Source organism: Ornithodoros turicata, chromosome 2, assembly GCF_037126465.1.
Source record: "Ornithodoros turicata isolate Travis chromosome 2, ASM3712646v1, whole genome shotgun sequence".
In the NCBI taxonomy this organism is placed as follows: Eukaryota; Metazoa; Arthropoda; class Arachnida; order Ixodida; family Argasidae; genus Ornithodoros; species Ornithodoros turicata.
In genome coordinates, this window is record NC_088202.1 from 142,356,486 (window position 1) to 142,379,007 (window position 22,522).

At 44.9% G+C, this 22,522-nt stretch overlaps 1 protein-coding gene across 2 annotated transcripts in view; it reads left to right on the forward strand.

Annotated features, from left to right (window-relative positions):
- Positions 1–4,485: 4,485 nt before the first annotated feature.
- Positions 4,486–22,522, forward strand: part of LOC135386264 (uncharacterized) — a 31,135-nt gene continuing 13,098 nt past the window's right edge. For both annotated transcript variants that reach the window (XM_064616074.1, XM_064616075.1), the window contains exons 1-3: positions 4,486–4,578; positions 5,525–5,607; positions 8,299–8,397. In XM_064616074.1, coding sequence (XP_064472144.1) covers positions 4,561–4,578; positions 5,525–5,607; positions 8,299–8,397 — 200 coding nt within the window. In that variant the 5' untranslated portion in view covers positions 4,486–4,560. The remainder of the gene's footprint in view (positions 4,579–5,524; positions 5,608–8,298; positions 8,398–22,522) is intronic.

A 22,522-nucleotide genomic window follows, 5' to 3' on the forward strand; every position in this document is an offset into this window, starting at 1 on the left:
CTTTAAACTCGGATGATGGAAGGGAATCATTCCACTGCGGACTCAATTTCCAAACGTTGACTTTTACTTTTCTTATTGACTCCATGTTTACAGGGTTCTGAATTCTCATATGTTAGTGTATTCGTGGACGATTTGATTTGGTCTTCACTTCGCTCCTGCCTTATACAAACAAACACGCACAAACGGACGCACGCGCAGATAGGCAGACGATGATGAGATGGGGCTCTTGCATAAATTCGAACAGATGACCTTTTCGTGACAACTGCTATCGATAACGTACTGGTTGCGAACTGTGGTGCCATAATTGAAAATAGCCATATGCCACAGACCACACTGTATAAGGTGAATCGTTTGAACACCTGCATGGACATAATTTCAAAACTGGAAGGATAGAAGTCGATCACGCAACGGCGGAATCATTTTCAAGCGGCGACTTTTACTTTACTGCGGCAGCGTGGATGTTGGTACAAGACTTTATTTTATTTTTTTTATTTTATTTATAAAATACTACAAACCCTGAAAGGGTCCCAGTAGGAGGGGCACAGAAAGTCCAAAATAATTTACAACAGGACACATATGTCACATCATGTAACTGCGTTCAAGCCTTTCACAAATGCCGTGACAGAGCGGTGTGAGACCTGAGCAGATGACAGAGAATTCCATTCTTCGACGGTTCGAGGAAAGAACGAATATTTAAAGCAGTCAGTCCTGCACTGGAATGGTTTGAGTGTGCGCTGATGGCTTAGCCGTGTTGATCTAGGTGCGTGTGGAGTGATATAGTCCTGATGATTGATTCGAAATTGACCATTGAGTAAATGAAAAAGAAACTGGAGCCTATGAGTCTTTCTACGCTCTTCCAGCGGTATTAAGCCACTCCGTGCGTAAAGAGGAGTAACTGAGGTGAGACGATGGTACGAGTTAAAAATAAAACGTTATTTCTTATATTATCTTATTTCTTATAACGACTTATTTCTATTGACATACTGGGTAAACATTGGCTTCCGAGCATGTGGATAAGTTACCGGACATCGTGAGCACTTCCCATCCTTGCGCAATGACATACGAACGAATTTAGGTACTCTTCCAAAGTAGATCGTAATATACGTGTACACAAAGCGCAGTGCTTGTATCACTGGTAGCTGCAAGCAATGCCTGTGTCTTTGGGTTCATGTGGCTGTCTCATAGTGCATGTGGCTGTCTCATAGGCTGGGTCTCACCTCCTTTGGTTCACAATGTGTTTGAACTCATATTTTACACGGAGACTTTCCATTTAATGTATCGCAGACAACAGGTGTATACGAAAGCATTCTTGGGGGTGGATGTGTTAAGTGGGCTCCCATGATCACCGAAGGACGCTTGCCCACTGCCCATATTTCCCCAAGGTCGCATCCCCATTGAGGAGGGCTTATAGGTGAACCCCGGCGTTGTACGGAGAGACATTCTCTGGCCCCCGCTATGTAACCTTGTTGCCTGTTTCTGTAAATAAGTCGTCGTGTAATCTTCGTCTAACGGGCTGAATGCCGAAATAGCTCTTTTCAAATAAAACGCTTAAATTTACCCTTCAAAATTCATTTTCTGAAATCATCCGCTTAAGAATACACGCCATCAAAATAAACGATATGAAAATAAATCATGGTTAGCCTAAGCAAGGTAATGTTCCACATGATAGTTTAGGGGCGACGCGATGTTCTTCTCGTCAGAACAGGGTATTATGGGAGTATTATCTCATATACAAGTTCAACCCTCTTCACCCGTCCGGTATCAACAAATCACAAGGCACCCTAGAAACACTTCACAAATAAAATATGCTTTTCCCTTCTATCTCCGTTATCATCTGTTACGTTCTGCATGGCCACTGCTTTTTGCTTTCTTTATTGCATGCCACAACTTTGTATTACAAATATTTAAAAAAATACTTTGCTCGCTCTGGAATTTTCCCCACGTAACCACTAACCTCCTTATCTTTCGGTATGTTTGCCAATTCTTGCCTGTTGTCCCGTTTCGTCCACGTCTTCGTGAGCCTCCCATTTTTCTGTAACCGGCCTGGTGCCAAGATCACTCCATTCACATAATCCCTTCCACACTCTAACAAAGCGGCCATTCACTCCGGCCGTACAAACCCGTCCGGACCCTTTCTTCCCTCCGGGCTGTTGACCCGCAATTCGCATGAACCTTTAAACACTTCACACTTAACCCTTTAAATACCCTGTCAATGATGAGGACGGTGCCCAGAAGAAGAACAATCGCTGTTCGAAATATCGGCGGCTTCTGTCCTGAGGCAAGTCCCTTCCCCCACCTCTACCGGTTCGCTGGATTTCTACCCATCTAGGGTATTATGATGTTTCTTACACATGTCTGTACTGTTGAAGTACATTTTTTCAAATAACAACTTTGGATTTCGAAATATCCAGTTTAAAAGTGATGACGACGATGCGCGTATACACACTCTTGACACTTGAACGAGATAGGAGCCGAGCTGTGAACGAGGATAACAGGCTTGGGGGGGGGGGGGGGGGGGGGGAGATGACTATGGCATTGTTGTGGACGGATTGCACGGCGACGGTCATTCGCACTGCATGTCTCGTATTATATGCCTGAGAGAGATATATAAAACCGGCCAGGATACACCACCAATAAAATTCGCAGCAGCCCAGTCACAAAACATCCCCCAACTAAGCTGGGAACACTGACCACGGTTCACATACAGACAGACAACCTAGTTCCGGTGCAGCGGAATCCTGGTTCACAGTTCTAGCCATGGCTAGCCCCAAGCTCGATGAGCACACTATATTTTCCGCGGCGGACGTCGAGTTGACATCCCTCACTTATCCTGAGGATGTTACTCTGGGACAGAAATGACATCCTGAGAACATCCGCACGGGATCCTCAATATGTTAGAAAAGTGCAAGATTGAGGCTCCAAAGATAATCCTAGGGACAACATCTGGAGACAGAAATGGGATGGTCTCAGGAGCACTATAGGATAATGTTCTTCTGCATGTAGCAATAGTGAATCTTCTTTCATTTCTCTCTTTTAGCACTGAGCAGACGTTTACAGTAGAAACTCACTTTCTTTTTTTAGTTTTTAAACCTCGGCCACCAGCTTGTCATTTTCTTTTTCTCCTCTTCGATTGTTTTCGATGACGAAGAATGGGTCCAGCGGTATAGAAAGCAAAAATATAAAAGGTTGTACTGCCAACTGGAGGATGTGACAACCGAAAGCCTTGCACACATCGCAATTAAAAAATAATACTGCTCTCACCCTAAAAACGAAGGTCCTGTGCCAGTACGTTTAAGACAGCCCAACTTTGGAAGAAATATACGGCAGTGGCATTTCCTTTCGCAGGTGAAACATATACTATACATTGCTTGTCATGCGAACTCCCCCATGTGTGAGAGTCCTCGTAGCATCTCAGTCAAAACGAAGGGTAAGCTACCTAAGTTTAACTCAATGGCATGCATAAGGAACACTGCAGTGACGAATTCTTTTGAGTATTCGTCAATGTTTGCGACTTAGTTGATTTAAAACATCAGTCGGAAGTCACGCACGCACTGTAATATGCCATCACATTTCTGTATCTTCCATGGAAATGTTCTGTCTAGCATCCCATAAGGGAGCTTGCTTGGATACTTATGGCAACAATATCACAATGAAAGAACTAGCAAGCTATAGTCTATAGCACACTGAACCCAGTGCATTGGTTCATTGAAATCATTCAAGTTGTATTTGTACCCCTGTATTTTTGTATTTTCTATTTGTAATATTTTTGTAGTGCATAAATGGTCACTTCTGGTTCAGTTGAATTTGGTTATGACAAACAAACCGGAAAACTAATTAATGGGTGGAGGCATTGAAGTGCACAACACAGTATTAAACTAATTTACTTCTTCTATGTCTCCCGGGTGACGGCCGCAGGACGTTCGCAAATGACTACCACTGGAAGATCCCATGATGACACTCTCTGGATCTCCTCCGGAGATTTGATCACGGACCAGGACGCGATGACACTTTGAGGACTTCCTGAGGGTCGCGAGTGTTCTTCGTGGAGCAGCAGTCGGCTGTTCAACAATCAGGGACGGTGCAGTTTAAAGGATTTATTTTCAAGCGTTTGTTCTTCAAAGTTTCTATTTCGGCGTTTATTTCGAGAGCGTGAATTTTCGCATGATTGATATTTAAGGGTTTATTTTGAAAGTTTGATTTTTAAGAAATTTATTTTTGAACGTTTTATTTATACGTGATTTATTTCGGCGTCATCCCATGGAACGTGCCCGCAGTACCTTTTCCCCTGGAGTTGACTCTTTTCCCTCCCGACCCTCGAACCAAGTTTAACTCATGGTTCTAAATCCCCAGATGTCCGGGCCATTCGTTGATCGTTTATTCTTCACTTCGCACCTGCTTTAACATGAACAGACGATGACCTTTTCATGACAGCTCACATCAATACTATCCTGTTCGCAAAGCGCGTAATCGAAAATAGTCACGTGTACACCCCACACAGTATAAAGGGAGCAGACACGGCGTGATCTTCAAACGCGGAAGTTAGCACGAAATCCTACAACTATGGCAACAGCGTTCAAGGTATGATTTTGACATTACTTATTGGAGGCCTTGCAGTGCCCTCTTTGCTTTGTGATATTCCACAGATATCAGAGCAATTCAATGTTAAGAGTACTTTTCATGACTGGCCACATCCATAATATCCTGTTCGTAAGCTATGGTGTGCGTAATTGGAAATAGATACACATGATAGGCTACTTCGCATAAAAGGCAGGACATTTGGAAGACCGCGATCTACCAACTCGGAGGGTTCAAGCAGGGCCGGCGAGATGGTGGGGCAGCCGGGGATGGTGCCCCGCGGCCCAGGCCACTGCAGGGGCTCGCGGGACCCAAGACGTGTCGTAATAGTATAAAGAAGAAATACTTAAATTGTGTTATCGAGACGTGAGGAGGGTGCCCGGGCATGACGCGTCCCCGGGTTCCGTAATTTTTTTCGCCGACCCTGGGATTAAGTGAATCCTGCAACTGCATGCGGCAGCACTTCGCAAGTCATGAATTTCTCATTATTTATTAACGCGTTCTTTTACGTCTAGCTCGCCTGCCTTTAAAGTGCTTTAACCTGCCCTCTGAAAAGAGAACTTCGCGGCATAACATCTCGAGGACCAGTCATTGCACGGAATCATACTGTTATCACTTCTGACTCTGGAAATCGCGGAGCGTAAAGGTGCATGGCCTTTTGTTTTGAAGGAATCAGGGGAGGACAACCACAACTTTATTTCGATGACGATGATTGGGTAGTTTCATCGCACCAGGCGCGATACTCTGTCACACTACTGAGGGGGAGGTTTTTCGCAGTAGCTTCCAGAAGGGGACCTAACCGGCGGCACAGTCTCATGCCCGCACCGCATAGTGCTTGCCTGGGGGGGGGGGGGGGGGGACTCCCACAATCTGTGAAACCCAAACTGACCTAACCTCACTAAAGTGCCTTGCGCGAAGTTCTAATTCCCCCTGCAATTACTTTGCTCAGAGGACATCGACGATTCTGCAATTCCTTCTCATCACTGTTGTGGTCCTTGTGGGAAGTGACCTCACTGACGATGAAAAAAAAGGGTAAGATACAACATGTTTAATATTATGACAAGAATGTAGGGAATTTCGCATAACCGTCGTCGAAGACGTCGACGTGTAGCGACATCACGATGGTTGCCTTGCGTCCACGGATGAAGCTCCAACAACAACTGCTGGGACCACCGATGTGGATTTGACGATAGAAATCAAATCAGCTCCTCATTGTTGGAAGGCAGATAGATCCAGTCGAGCTTAAACCCACAGTTCAAGTTGTGTCGGAAAACCAAATTATTTCGAAGCGGCATTATATTTTTCAGGTCAAATCAACTCGTTTTTAAAATCGGGGTTTATGAAATCTTTCACCAAATTGGAGAGCTTATGAATGGCTTCGAGGTAGAGCCCTGCGCGGATGAAATTTTTGGCATCCGCATCCGACCCGCATCCGCGCACACGTTATCCGCATCCGATCCCCAGCATACACAACGGTTTACATCCGCATCCGATCCGCTGAGCAAAACGCAACACCCGCATCCGATCCTCAAAATCCGCACGTTTCGAAGGGCGCGTAAAGACCGCCGGAAGCGTGTTGGTATAATTTCGGACGCCTCCATGCTGTCACGGAAGGACTCAGGACGACAAGCAAAGATTCAACAAACACGATATAGATAGACTTCTGCAAGGCGTGGAACGCTACCTCGTTAGTGCTCGCGTGGTTCGAGACGCCAGAATGCCTCCTCTCTCGTCTTGGCCGTGCATGCTCAAAGGTGAACCCCAGCATGCGCTCGCTGACGACGCTCAATGCAAATAAATTGCTGGTGGGAAAATGACAGCACGCGGTATATTCGCATCCGACTTCAAGCCATCCGCATCCGATCCGCACACCGCGGAAAGTGCTAAATTTGCATTCGAATCCGCAAGTATCTTGTGGATATCCGCGGATGGTGCAGGGCTCTACTTCGAGGTATCAATACAACTGGCAATCGGTCACTATCACAAATATCTTGAATAACAGCGGAAGTGTAAACAGGCATCACAGGGTCAGCGCAACGACCGATCAATAATTGTATAACTGTCCAACACAGATTGACGGAGAAAATAACTGGAATTATAGTAATGTCCCAATGGCGTAACATGAGACGCTACAAAAATTAAAAAAAAAAAGAATTAAGGGGCTCGAAGGTGCCTTCGGGTAGCATCTGCACAACTATCACTGATACTGATTACATACTGATGCATTCATGTAACTAGTCATTTGGTGGCTACATACTCCCTTGCAAAAAATATACGCCTAGCCGTAGAACCCACTTGCAACTATACACCTGTGATATTTGACCTGCCGTGTTCTCATAGACTTGTAATAAAAAAATATTAAATAAAGATTTGTGTAATTACAAGTCTATGAGAACACGGCAGGTCAAATATCACAGGTGTATAGTTGCAAGTGGGTTCTACGGCTAGGCGTATATTTTTTGCAAGGGAGTATGTAGCTACCAAATGACTAGTTACATTAATGCATTACTTAATCTCATAATTATGTGTCTTCGGCCAGATGTCAGATTTCATGTATGGAGGCAGTCGATGTTTTGCCTGTCGTTTGCAGACGTTCTTTTGTGCGTGCCTATCCATTTTAGAAATAATATCTCACGAGTTTGTGCTTTGAGCTATCGAACCTCAGAATTCCCATGCAAGACGAGTTCAGAAAATCCCAAAGTGCTTAGCGCCGCTTTGAACTGTGGGAACTTACTAATACGAAAAAAAAAAAAACGGGTGGCGTCCGATTTCTCCCCTACCGGTCTATTGTCCACGGCGTGTCAAGGTCAACGAAAGCGGAATGTGAAGGATTATTCTTCGTTCCCACACTCAGTAAGCGCCCAGGATGCAATGCGTGCGCAAAGAGCACTGGGATTTTCTGAACTCGTCTATTTAGCCGGCACAGAAACCCTGGAGGGCAACTTCTATTTGCATAGACGACTTATCGATGCTACTCAGCGGTTGTTCTGGCCCGTTGATAATCACTGACACGAGTCAGGTCTACATCGCCATACCACGTGGCCCTCGAACATGTTTCATGCGGCTGTTTTCAGCTTGCAACACTGCATGCACTGCTCGGTGACGCAGTCATTATGGCCCGAGTATTATGGGTACGTCACTTTCTGCCCGCAAAAGTGTTATGTAAGGAAACTATCGTGCAGGTTGCGCTATCTATATCACCCTCGCGACACCCCCTTTAGCTAACCCCTCGTGACGTAAATCAGCCTGCGCTACCACCTGTTCTTGCGAGCCGACTCCACGTATTTCCTCATGTAAAGAATACACATACGCAATATTAAAAATATTTTATTAAAGAAGCACTGCTTATGTACTGTATACACCATGACTCGACAGATCAACTCTTCTGCCCACTCCAGCATGTTTTTTATATAAAAAAGTTTTTATTGTCCTTATTGATTGAAACATTTATTTTTCTAAATACAAGCTCCTGCGTACAGCATACGCTTCGTCAGGTAACTCATGTGTTACATCACAGGTAACACTCATGCATCTCATTTTCTGCCTTGTACTCTAAGCTATTCTGCATTATGTGATGTAGCTGTTTACAGTCATATGTGTACTGCTGGGAAGTACATACACTAGGAGTTATCTGATAGCAGTGTGCAGGACTGTACACCCATGCACACTTCCCTTAGATATTTCTTCTCTTGTACAACAAAATGAAAATGTTATTGCTTCCAGGTATTTCACGAACACAACGATTACTTCTGCGTACATCGGCCAAATGAGAGCATACTGCAGACCCTTGGCAAGAGCGAGTAAGGGAGCTTTGCAAGACATGTAAGACAGTCTTTAATCAGCATCTTAAGCTGTTTATGGCAAACGTCGCAAAAGTGAAAGAAAAGGGGACATGGTTCACGTCTGGGTGTCCGCCCATTTGATCGAACGCCGTTTGGTCGAACGCCGTTTGATCGAAGGCGTTTGATCGAACGCCGCTTGGTCGAAAGCCGTTTGATCGAAAGCCAGTTGATCGACGCCGTTTGTTCGAAAGACATTTGTTCGAAGGGAGTTCAAAGCTGCATACACTGTGTTGTCCGCACCATTTTTTCTGTAACTTTTGACTCGAGCATACGGAGCAGGCAATCAGTGTCCTCTGCTTTTTTTATTTCTTCTTTTTTTTCTTTGCTTTTTGCAGTCGAAGAGGGGAGACCACTGGTTAGTTGCATACGTTTGTCATTTACGAATCAGTAGGACACATATTGAAGAAAGCTGCCCCAGGTTGAGAGCAGCCGATAGTCTATCCTTGTTCTGGGCACCCTTCTTACTGCTGGCGACATATTGAAAGGGAACGGTCTGAAACGGGATAGTCATATGTGCAAAGCCACTCGAAGTCTGTGGGTGCTAAGAACGAAATTTCGCCATGGTACAACGAGAGATATTAAATTAACAGCATGTAAAACCTTAGTTCGACCTTAGAGTATGCATCTGCAGCCTCGAATCACTACACATGCACGATATCGGAAGAAATAGAGAAAGTACTAAGGTCTGCTGCCCTGTAATCTTGTCTAAGTTTCGAAGCATTTCTTCGGTTACATGTCTGTTGTAAGAACTAAATTTAGGTTCACCTGCACATAGGCGAAAAGTAAATAAACTGAAACTGCTCTTTCTCCTATACAGTGGTCAGTTGATTACAAATAATAATCCACTGTTAGAATTTGTTCACATTCGACGGGAATAAATCATCGAAAATGTCATTTACTTATTTTTAATTCATTTGCCAAAATGTTTAATACTTGACATCTATTATTATTTGACAAAGGCTAGCAAAGGGTTGGGGGATTAACAAGTACAGCATGTTTAGTCACTATGTGTCAGAGCGGAAAAACCTATTCGGTTGTCCAACGGGTTAACGGTGAACAACCCTGGCCCTTGTACTGCTTTTTGGACACTAAAAAGTGGGTTAGCATGAGGAACGTGTTTACGGGGAAGCAGATCACACAAAGTTAAATGTTCCTTAGGATAACTGCATTTAGAACTGCAGCTTTTTCGTATCCTTGTCTTTCTTTTGTGATTTTCGACACTCCAAGTGAACCAATTAAAAAAATCGATCAAACGACCGCTACCGTTTCGATCAAACGGCGTTCGATCAAATGGTTTTCGACCAAATGTCCTGCGTTCGATCAAACGGCTTTCGACCAAACGGCGTTCGATCAAATGTCCCGGAACCCTATTTGAGGGGAGAAGTGCTGTGAGCTGGGATGATCCGAAGCTGGAACACATAGAAAGGGCAAACGAAGAGCTTTCATCACGAAGAGAACTGAGTGACAAACAGAAATTTTATTGGACAAGGAAACGCGCTTATAACTCTATGCAAGCAGATCGGTCGTTCACGTAGCCCCACAACTTTTCCCTTTCCCGTCGTGCACTTAGAACGATATTGCTCTTAATTGCTGTTAATTAATTGCAATTAAAGAATTGTTCTTAAATAAGGTACCACAACAACTACACGTGAGTTCCACATGGCTTCGCCTTTTCACCATGCTGCTGTGGCCCGTCTGCGATATATATTGCTATCGCATTTGCTAATACATTTGCTATATATACCATATTGCTGTTTTCTCGGGGGACAGACGCTTTGTCACGTCCTTTCACCAACCATTTCTTTCTGTCATGCGCGGAAACATACTGTCGTAGGAAGACAAAGTTTTCAACAGAACAACACCAACCTTCTCTGTCACAAGCACGAAACCTGGGGTATTTTATCGCTTTTTACATGCACTACCAAACAGCCCGGTTTTTATCACTTTGCACCTTTCGTATCATATCATAGGTCACATGCACTTGGTGCAAACTGACGTGAAGGTCACTCTGTTTCCTCCTGTTCTGAAATTGAGCATTTTCGAGTTTCTGCTTGTTTTCTTTCCTTTTTTAAGGGGGAGGGGGGCTGGCATTCGGCAAAGTTTCTCGGCGGCAGCGTGAAGCGACCGTAACAGAAACAATTTGAAGTAGTGCATTGCGATCTGCTCATGATGATGTCAAGGACAAAATGAAGTACATCCCAAGCAGGACAGCCCGTTTGCAGATGCACGCACCGATGTCCGATCATACCTGAATGAAGACATTTTTGAAAGATATCACAAGCGCACAATAAAGATTCAAAGTGTTTACTATCAGAACAGAGAGAAGGACAGAAAGCCTAAAAAGCAATGATGTCACAAGAGGAGAAATGGTTCCTTAAAAAGTACTGTAAATTCATGGGGTAATACGCTATCACACCAATGACTAAACTGATGTTTAAGAAAGACCACTATAATGCAGGTCGAAAGGCCAGCTGTACAAGCCTCCTGGCATATTGCCATTGCATGTTGCCATTCGGATCCGGATCCTTCTCATGCAATGAACATCCATCTGCTGCATAAAGCACACTTGCAAGAACGTGTACACTAACCCGATTGTGCCTCAGTTCACTATTAACCAAGCTGGCATAAAAATGCATAAGTTCTCACCAGTGCACAGCGAAAAATTGGAAGGGCTGAGCCTGTCTTCATTCTCTTGTATCATTTAGTCCGTGATATCTTGTACAAGCCTTCCAAAAGCTTTCATTAAATTTTTCATGTCAACAAGGAGTCGTCAGATGCCTTGCTCAAAATCTGAAATTCTGCAAAATAGCACACGTCAAAAAAGCTGGTCGACGCATGTATAATGGGACACTTACCCTGAGCTGTTCCCACTAAAATGGCGTCGTCTCGCAGGACGTATGTTTCGGAAGAAGCATCAGGCCCTAGACACTGGCAGTGATCACAAACGTATGTGAATTCACTTATTCGCCATGACCTTCAGTTAAGGAGGAATCACTTCTGCGCTAGACAATAGAGAAAGTTTGTTGGCACACGCTTAGAAACGGTGTAAAATGTCGTCAAAACAGAAGTAGTGGCGTGTTCTCCTTGCTTTACCCTTGTTACTGACATATTTTGTAGAATTCCAGGACTATCCGTTGATTTGTATTGAGCCCGAATTCGCAAATATTTTAGTGCGCGACACTCTATCGAGATGGCAGCACGTGTTCGAGACGCACCAAATTTAATTTATTAAAAATCAACGGCTCAACCTTGTCCTCTAAAAAGTACGTCATTATCACTAGAGAAAAAGTAAGAGAACACGGCAGAACCAATCTTAAGATGATAGTTTAGAGCTCTCACGTGTCTTGTGCGAACGAAAAATCACCCATAGACATCTGAAGAAGTGATTCCCCCTTCAGTCTGCAAGGGAAAAGTTGTCTTTCACAACGTTAAGTACTTAAAACGTAAGACATATCTATCTAACATCACATAAAAAGAGATAGGACTTACTATTTACAGCGCGCCGCTCATGTACTGCAGCACAGCTGTTAGACAAGGCCGTGTAGCAGAATGGGAGTCCTCTGCTGCACTATGAGAACGATGTTGTGCGATAAGTGCTAAGGAGCAGGACAGGATAAGTTCCGAGCTGTATGAGTTCTCGGTGTCACTCAGCGTGAAGTTTCCGTGGTTCTGCTTTCGTGCAGTTGGAAAAACGAAGTAATCAAAAAGTTCAGTTCTAGCGCAAAGCGGAACCTATTCGTGAATGCTGACGATTATTCAACTCATCATCGCTTCATTATTCGCTTCATCGTCGTTACGGTCGTTACAAGCTAACGAGTGGCGGGAAATTCGAAAAGGTGGGCACGTGACACATTGCGCGTGACGTGTACCACGGCCTTCACGTATCGCGCGAAGAGCGCCGGCACGTGTTTTATCACGTGCCCACATTTTTAAATTTCCCGCCCGCCTTTTTGAATTTACCGCCACTCGTTAGCTTGTAACGACCGTAACGACGATGAAGCGATTAAGCCCAGGCTTAATCGTTTCTTCAGCATTTCTTCCCGGACGGAACAACATTACAAAATCTATCTGGTCCAGTTGAAAGGCATCCTGACGCCTAAAATAAAATAAATTCGCAGTGCAACAGTTTTCTAGTGAGCTTGAACAGAACGTCAGTGAACTATCTTAATTCCATGTCAGCAGCGCGAAGCAAGAGAATGTTATGAAACTATTCAAGACAATCGACCTCAGAAAATCCACAGAATCCTTTGCTCTTCCTTTCATTGCTACATCAACACTATGTCCGCAATATACTATTAAAGAGAACAATTCGAACACTACTATATGCATCCATTTCGCCTCTGTTGTTCATCACAACACCCGTAGCTATCAAGACGGAGTGAAGTACACGGTCACAAGTCCTCACAAACGGTGCGGAGAGCGTTTCTTGGCGGACGGAAGAACTTTACAGAATCTGTCTCGTCCAGTTGAAAGACATTCTGACGCCATCACGTTCATGGGGCACAGTTAGCTGCTTGTGTGATCGCCCAAGCGAAGAATCACTCCGCCATCTTTCTTGGGCAGCTTCAACGTCAGCGAATAACGAAACGAAGCGAATGACGAAACGAAGAAACTTATCGACGCCCTGCTGTGGCACAATCCCTGCTCCTCGTTTAGCTTCTTCGTTGAGGCTATCGTGCTCGTAACGAGCCGTTACGTGTTGTGATGTCACCGCCCTGAACAAACTAGATGGTGGTGGTGGTGATGGTGAAAGGGCTTGCCGTTGTCGGCCTCACGTATGTGGGCAACGTCACGACGAACGAGCTTAGCTCAATTGGTAGAGCCCTGGATCGGCAATTCAGAACAAACTAGAGCTGCCAACGAGGCTGTAATCTTGTCGACCAATGAGGTTGTTTAATTTTGTTTGGATAGCTCGCATGGTTTGTCTCACTGATCTCTATCTATAAAGGCTGGATGGCGCATGGGAGAGGGGCTCGCGGGGGAGAGGCGTGCATTCGGGCCGCCGTGTTGGGAGGCCCTAAAGCGCAGTGTGCGCCCATAGAAAACAATGGGAGGCAACGGAGATTGTGAGTATTTATAGCGCTGCAGGCGTTGATCGTTGCTTGTCATCACACAATTTTGTAAGGTGCCAGTATACTGATGTATCCTAACAGTGTTTCACAGGTGTCCTGCCGTTCGATATTTATTACGTTATGTTTTGCATTCCGAAACAAGACCGTCACAGCAGTGCAGCGCTGGGGATTGTACTACAGTACGTTTCCCAGCCAATATTTCAACAAGAAACGATGTGAGGTTAACAACCACCATGTATGTAATATCCCGTGCTGCGTTCTGGACAAAAATTGTTCCATAAAGAACGGTCCGGGAAAGGATATACTCGCATGGCAGAAAGAGATCGTTCTGTAGAATCACAGCCGTTGTTTTAGCCGTGTATCGGTTTCGTATGATTTATATCAAGCACCGCCGCAGAAAGTGTCTTTTAGTGAACGACTGCGGTGCTTTGCCTCGCAAATATGGACACACCGAAGCAGCCCAAATACGTTGTGAGCGTGATTTAATTGCTTCACGCAATTAGAACACGCTCGTTAGGACAGTTAATCAGGTAGTGATGTAAGCTTAATCAATTAAGTTACTTAAAAGTGGTAACACCTCCTTGAGACACAAGATTTACCTCTTTTTGAAGTACAGCCCTTCTATGTTTGTTTGTTTCTTCCTTCATTTGTTCTGATTATTTGCAGGCGCGGTTGTGCCAAACTGAATGTCCTTCTCGAGTACTCACATGCTTTTGCTGAGTACAACTGCAGCGTGAGCAAAGCTGCTTAGGAACGGGGGCCTGCTATCCAGTGCTGACTTTGTCATGCTTGTTATGTGGAGCACGTTCGAAAAAATGCAGCTGCACATCTGAAACTCCAATGAGTATCATCGTCATCTAAAAGAGAGCGTCGTAGCACCGTTGTGAGACCAGACACGCTTTCTGAATATCTTCTGTGGCACCTTCCGCAGTTTGCACAATTTTGTTCAGCATCGAAGTCTCTCATAGGAACCACTTTGCATTAACTGTGACTCCCATCTTACATTTTGATGTGCAAGGGCCTTCTTGCACTACACACGTACGGTCTGCAACAGGATAATTGCAGCAGGACGATTTGGAGCTTGAAACAGTTGTGATTTTGTCATTTTGGCCCTCGTGTACCCAGTCTGTGAAACGTAAACAAAAAAAACTAACACGATAGGCTTTTGTAAAGAAGGTCACTGATGGTGAGTAAAGAGAATGTACAAGTTCAAGTTTATTCAACATTTTGTATCATACATTATATTATTCAACATTTTGTATCAAGTTTATACAACATCAAGTTTATTCAAGTTATTTCTTGCACTTATGCGTTTCAGGATACAATGAACGTGCAGGGAGGTCACAAAAGACTACATTTATTGTTTTATGACCTTGCTACAATGACAATATATATTTTAGGAATGACAATGGACAGGTACTCTCTCTAAATTTGTAGCACTCAATTTTAGGTTAGAATGAGCAATGAATAGCAACTTCCTTCCTGATATTTTCTCATATATGCTAAATTTTAAATTTAATGTGATCGAATATGTGATAATATAATAATATATATAAGAATATAATATGTGATAAATGAATGTGATCAACAGTAGATGTAAACAACACCAGTAGCCAGAGAAGTGCATTCTCAAGAAATAATTTTCTTCTTATAGCATATATGTGCATGCCTATTAACTGAAACAATTATCACGGTTCTCACGGTTTTAATTTCTGAGAGTGTACTGTAGAGACGGCTTAGATCTACAACAGTTAATACAAGGTATTATATACTGTGAATACATTTAAAAATCCCATGTGACACATACTTTCTGGAGGTGCTGTGGTAATCAAAGTTTGTGGGCATTACGCAGGTTCTGCACCCATTTCTTGAGTATGTCGAGGCAGCTGTGAAGTAACCTGCATTGATGATGATTATTCAAATTTTTATGGTGCATCGACAACAAAGGAAATAATACATCAGAACATTGGTTTGGGTGCAACCAGTTAAAAATGAATATGTTGTTTAATAAATGCATTGGACGAATGTTAAAACATCAGTTTAAAACATGGTTTACAATACCTGTATCTTCTAAAAATTAAAAAGATTAAAAACTATTCTAAAAAGAATATGGGGAACTCTTCTAAAAAGAATTATAATCTCTAATTATTATATTGCTGGGTGAAGGAGCCTAAAGTGTAAGGTGTGTTTCTGATGTGAACATTTAAGAAAATATGCAAAACTGAGAGAGGCTAACCACAGTGCGTGCACTGAGGTTGTTCCTTCCTGTAAAGTAGAAACCAGTGGATGAGGAACGTGATACTTACCTGTACACCCAGCCGTATCACACTACACAGATTATTCACTGGGTAGCCCTCATGACGAAACCTGTATTGAGAGACCACTTTTGCCTTAAAAACTGCTTCAAATAGCACGACACGCTACAAATTATTACTATCGTAACAAGCTGACGATACAGCTCAGACAAAGGCGTTATTCAAGTCGCGCCACACCACCGTTACGTAGGATTCTTTGTCACAAATCAAACCAAGGCACAAAACAATACCAATGCATGAAAAAAGGTGACAATCGTGGTCTCATTATGACGTAATACCGAACTTGTGCGTGAAGGTAATTCAAAGAAATGAATGTGGCACTTGCTTCCGCAGAGAACACCGTGTACCATGCTAGCAATGCATGCAAAAAAGCGCTCGAGTGCTCGCACATATATTGATGACAACACTACCTGTGTAGTGTAACATGTTCTTTCAAGCATATTATGCACTCAAACTGTATTCGCCGCCGGGTAAAATGCAAGTGTGCTCGATTGAACGTCGAAAGAGCGATCAAGCAACCTGCATCCAGTGCTCGTTTTGGGCAAAAAAAACACTTCATAATGGTCAGCTAAATATACAGAATGGACGCCTATTTATTCCTTGATGAAGAGTGACTCCCCTGTATAAATTTAGGCCCTGTATCCTTGCCAGTACGGTTGGTACGACCGTAATTGCAAGAAGTTGCCATGATCGCTGCGGCGACTGTTGTGGGTACAGTAAGATGGCGGCCGGTTTCTTCACGCTCGCGCTCCCTATCCGCGATCCAGCCTTTTACAATCGAGATCAGTGGTTTGTCATCTTATGGCTTGTCGTTGTCACTTCTTCGTCTTCTTTCTCGTCTTCATCTGCATCTTCTCGAGAATATCTCACAGCCCTCATGTAACCAGTGGTGTAAATACGATGAAAGGGGGAGCATGTCATTTTGTACACAGTCGTGCAGCAATACATGTTCATTTCTGCAGAAATTCCGTTTCTGCAAATCTCCAAATGAGGATGTTTCACATTCTAACGAGTGTTAGGCAAATGATCTAATTTGATCGTAACTGGACCGAGAGATTACGCCCCTGTCACTTTAAAGGGCAACCTCCATGGAGCGAATTTTTGCAACGAAGTTCGCGCGGCAGACTGCCACGCGCGTTCCGCCGCCAGTTGTTCGCCGGCACCAGCTCCATGGAGCGAAAAACCAGCGGTATAAGGTGAAAGCTTAGTGAAATCCGTTGCTCGAAAAAATGCATTTAATGTCACAAATTGTGCAACTAAATCCAACAACTGCCTGAAAAGCTGCGCCCAGTAACGTACCGAAGGGCATATTCACTACTGCGAAAGGAAAACTTGTTTCTTGGCAGAGAATGCCTCACGTTCTAACGATGCAGTTGGCGAAACAGCGAGCAGACGATAGCATCCAGTTGCAAGAAGAGGACGATGACGATGATTCACGAGAGCAGACGACCACGTGCAGGCGATCAGGCGTAGATTCGTAGCGGAAGAGCACTTTGATTGGTTCATCTGCAGTTGACGCTTCCGGAATCGCGGACGCTGGGCGAAAATATCTGGCATGGGCAGATCGGCGCCGGACGCTCACATTTTTGACGCCTCGCGCAGGGCGTCCGACGCTGAGCGAAGTTCGCAGCTTTTTCGCTGTACATTCGCTCCATGGAGGTTGCCCTTAACGAAAAGAGCGCGTTATACACCACGTGCTCGAGCTCCCGAGTGCCTCGCGCCTTGTTAGATCATGAGCCATGTAGGCAATGAAGCCTGTAAGCACGTGAACACATTCGTTGGGCAGACGACACCGTCGGTCGTTACGCGAGCAAGAGATTACGCCTTTGTCCCGTTAACGAAAAAAGTGCGTCACGTGAAACGTGTCACGTGTTCGTGTTAACGAGAGCTCCGCCCCTCGTTGGCTCGCGAACGATGGAAGTGATTAAGCCCCCAGGTGCGCTAAGATCGTTATAACTGAGGCCCAAATCCTGCCCATTCGCTGCTGTGGGGGGAGGTCAGGGGGAATGATCTCGAACGAGTGCCCATAGCCTGCGATGAAATTCAACTGACAGTTAAATGACGGAACTCGAATGTATGCCAAAGGCAACGAAAGTATGTACAGAGACAAGGCTCGATAAATAACAAGCGATCAAGCAACATCAGTTAGGCACACTCGAACACAAGTGATCCGGTCAGGTGCATCCCTTCTCTGAACGAAATTCTGCCTTTCATGAAAACCTACAGACTCGAAATCTGTTGAACGCAACCTCTCCCATGGCAGAATTGATATACTTACATCGTGGTTACTTCGTATTCTCGACTCCGAGAACACGGAAACATCCATGGCTGCTCCTCACTCCCGCTGACAACAAAACAATGGATAACGGTTCCCAGCGCGTGGGGTGGAGTGCGGTAGAGTCACTATATTGGGGTACAGAGTATCGCATTCCTTTTCCGCGCCGCCGTTCGGTGTCCGCGATTGGGCCGATCGTGTCACGTGGTTTCTCCTTCGAAGAACTCGCCGTACATATTGAGTCACCGCCATCCATGATCGGTTTCCTCGGTTGCAAACTGGCTCGACAGCGAGCTGTTTTCCGGCGGAGAAGGGGGAAATTGGCGTCCCGTTGCCATGCGATGCAGCGCGCCGGACCCAAGATGGCGGTCTCGGTCGTCGGCGTGGCTCAGTGTCGCTACTCTGCCCCCTATTTAGTGACTCTAGGGTGCGGCATATGCGCTGCTGGGGATGCAACTGCTTGGAAATGCGGCCACTGACGGTAATCCCCGTGCTTTTCTAGGCAATGGAGTTTTTTCCTCCACGTGGCTTCTTGGGAAGGGTCGGCGGTCCTCAGGATGATTCAGTCGTTGTAATACCCGGCCTTTGCCATTCTTCATGGTATGACCTCGTTGTTATGAACTGGTCGCTTACAATAGGCTACACGCTCAACTCTGCCATTGGGTGGAATCGGCATGGAAGAACATTTCTGCTGATGTGATTCAAACTGCTTTCCGAAAGTGCTTGAGTGATTCAGTCCACGAGGGCGACATTGAGGAACTGTCGTTGTCAGAAGGAAGTGGTGCTGAGCTAATGGCGTAATTTTTAATATCCTTGTCTGCGCAATAAAATGTATGAACGGAAAATTTTGTGTGGGAATGCGACATTGATCAGTTCACATTGATGAGCACATTCGATGGAATAGCCACGGCTTATCGGTGCGGTTCATGCGCAGGATATTTTTCGTAGCGGAGGAGAATCGGGCCATGCTCCTTATCTGCGGTGCGACTTATAGGTGTGAAATAACGGTACTTAAACTGTACTCGAGAAATGGAACCATGTCGCGGAAGAAACACACTATAGTTTACGCTGACAAAATACGTTCACATCTTCGCATTATGCCGTTGGGAGTATGTCTTCAAAGGTTAAAACGATACATAAACAAAGTCACATGACCTCAAAAGGACGTTGCCTATGACGTGTGACCGCGACAAGATGGTGGTTTTGCAAAAAGCACCCGCATGAGGGTAGTTACAACAATCGTGGGTTTGTGTCACCGCTGTGGTTAGAGGTGTGCGTCGCTACGCCACCGGCTCTGCCGATAGGCGCGCCGCTGTCGGGGAACGAAGTTTTAACTTTTCCGTTCGCATTTTAGAAAACAACTGGGAGGAGGCATAAAGGCTGCCACCATGATGTGATTTTTTTTTCTTATTTCTGTGGTAATAATATTGTGACCATTCATGGTGTCCAGCAAACATGACTATGATGACCACGACATGATGTTGGCAAGATGTCTCTGAGCTTGGGGGAAGGACAAAAGACGAAACACAAGCGTTACGGTAACAGTGAAAGGGTGCAGACTAACTGGTTGATAATGACAATGCGGAGACAGGGGGAAAATAACACTCGTAGCTGTGTCTGAGAAATTTGTTCTCTGTTAGTTTTCCCCTGTCTCGGGTCTCCTCATTGACAAAACACATCAACGAACAACACAAGGCTAGGCTCAAAAAATGCTATTCGTTTTTGTGCTCGTTTTGTGTTTTTCTGTTTTGTCTTTTGTCCTTCCTCCAAGGCGGAAGGACAATAGACAAGCCGAGAAGGACAAAAGACAAGAGGGGCTCAGGGACTTGTTGCCAACGTCAAGTGAACACGAGTACGCTTGCGTTTTACATCCGTGTTCAACATGACATGATCATCGGCTCTCATATACGCGTATGTAGTCTGCTGCAATTGTGCGATCAGTGGTGAAGCCGCAAGCATTACGCACAAAATGGAAGATCAGCGATCACAAAGTGCTTTCACAAACACGGAGAGAAAATGTGAAGAGTCAGAATATGTTAATGTGACACCTCCCACAGTCCCATAGACATGGTAGACATAGTCACATTGTTGCCAGGAAAAGACTGTGTGGAAGGTTCCAGAAATTATGAAAGTAGCGTACCTTCAAAGAATTATGTTTATTAAATAAGGTATTTGGCATTTTCATGGATGTTACGAATACAGAGGCGGCGTTTTGATTGAGCAATAAAAATAGCTATGGTGTGAAGCCTAATAACGTTGTTGCTCGGTAACCTTTAATGATATTGTAGCGACGACGATGACAAGAGGCATATCACGCGCATTGTCATTCTCTCATTAAACCATTGCCATCATGACGCTGTGCTGTTCGTAACATTTTGGTGGAGGTGCTGGCTCGCCCCGACGGAACTGCTGCTGCCATGGCCATCGACACCGCAGCCCCGACCTGCCGACAGATTTATGAGACCCAAAATGACCCTACCTGACCAGAAGCCCCCATCCCCGTTTAGAACCGACGCCCGTAATAGCAGCACCACGTGATGGCTCAGCCCCCGTCCTCGGACCAATGACTTACCAGCAAGCAGCACAGCGTCTCCATCGCTCCATCGTCCACATTGTTGCCGAACATTGTTCCCAGCCCTGTGCCATGTCATCTACGTCACTATTGCTCGCCACGTCATCCACGTTGCCACCATCCTTCAACCTGTTAAAGGTACTGTAAAGCAACACCGATCAAATGTCATTAAGTGTGGCTATTCGATGGTCCAAGCCACCAGGACAAAAACTGCGCAAGTTTCATTCCAATCGACGGTGCAATTAGAAAATTACAATTAAAGATTACGGGCAACACTGTCCTAGGTATTCGAAATGAATCCGTACTCCTGACACATACGGCGGCAACCACATTGCATGCGTATAACACTGGGCCCGACATAACAATCCACCATAAAATCCGCCCCTGCAATCCACACAACGATCCACATCTGAGGATAAACGGATAAGCGAACTGAAATGAAATGCTGAACGGTTGAAAAAAAAAAAAAAAAATGTGTCAGACGTTCAAGAAGCCAGACAGCGTCGGGACTTGTTTGTTCAGAGGTTCACAGATAGAGTTTGTTCGTTCGAAAGAGGCCGCGAACAGAAGGAGCGCGCAGGCGCAACAGAGAAGTAGGGAGGTAGGGAGAGCCTCCATCGAACATCGGCCAGTGCCGTGTATGCCAAAGGGAGTCTGGCCATTAGGAGGAGCCTAAAAAAGGAGCTCGACCTGTCAATCAAATTGAGCGTTTTTCATTGGCTGCTGTTTTCTATGCGGGCCGCCATGACACCAAAATTTTCCCGAAAATGGCGGCGTAGCTTGGAACGGCGAAGCGAGGATTTCATGACAATTTTTTGTTCACAAATTACGTCAATTTTATTCCGTAAGTGTACATTTTGTTGCAATTATCTTGCAAATCACCTTTAAATTACGCTACAGTGTCGATGTTTACGTGAAAATATGTTTCGTTGTCCTTGTTAGGCCTAGTAACGACAGCGATCACAGGCAAATAGCGAGAATGGCTACAAATGGCCAAAAATTTTCATTTTATGACATACTTTTATTCATATACACACCTTTGCCCGTTCTTGGTTCAGTCTTGTTATGTTTCATAGTTGAAATACGTATAATACCGGCAGTGTGTTCCAACTAGCGGTTCTGCTGGCCAATCAGTTCTGATAGCAAGCACTTCTGCTTCTGCTACTTCTGCCTTCTGCTATTCTGCGTCTTCCCGGCGTGCCCCTCACCATCCAGATGGCGCCGTTAAAAGTGGACGCAAAATCCATTATGTTGCTAGGTCGTCAGGGAATATCCTATTCAATCTAATCCAATCCAGTTTCCCGAAAATGTCGGCACCCAGTTAATACAGGTAATATATAGCTTGGATAGCCTGGGGTTAATAGCGAACTGTACTTTGGCTCGTGATTGGCCAGAGAGCTCAAAAAGTGGGTGGAGCTCCAGGTATAGGCATGTTCCATTAACGGCCAGACTCCCTTTGGCATACACGGCTCTGACATCGGCCAGCGCTGGGTTACTTCGGGAAAACAGGGGTTAACAGGTTAAACTGTTAACAGGGGTTTCCGAATGCATAGGTAAACAGGGAAACTAATAATATGGTTTGACACCAGGCGTCGCACCGCTCCACTACGCCGCATCTTTCATGGCAAATTAAAAACATTTATAGCGCGTTGTCGGGCGTATGGTTCCGCATATGGTATTTAGAAGCAAAGTCTCTGGTCACATCACCGACATATCATGCTTGTCTACTGCTTTACAGTACATTTAACGTCCACGCCGTCGACGTCACCTTACGCTACTGTCTCTTCACAATTGTTCACCTTCGTCGTCGCTTCACAACCCATCGTGCCCTTCGGAGGGGGGCATTGTAGAGACGACGATGACACGAGGCT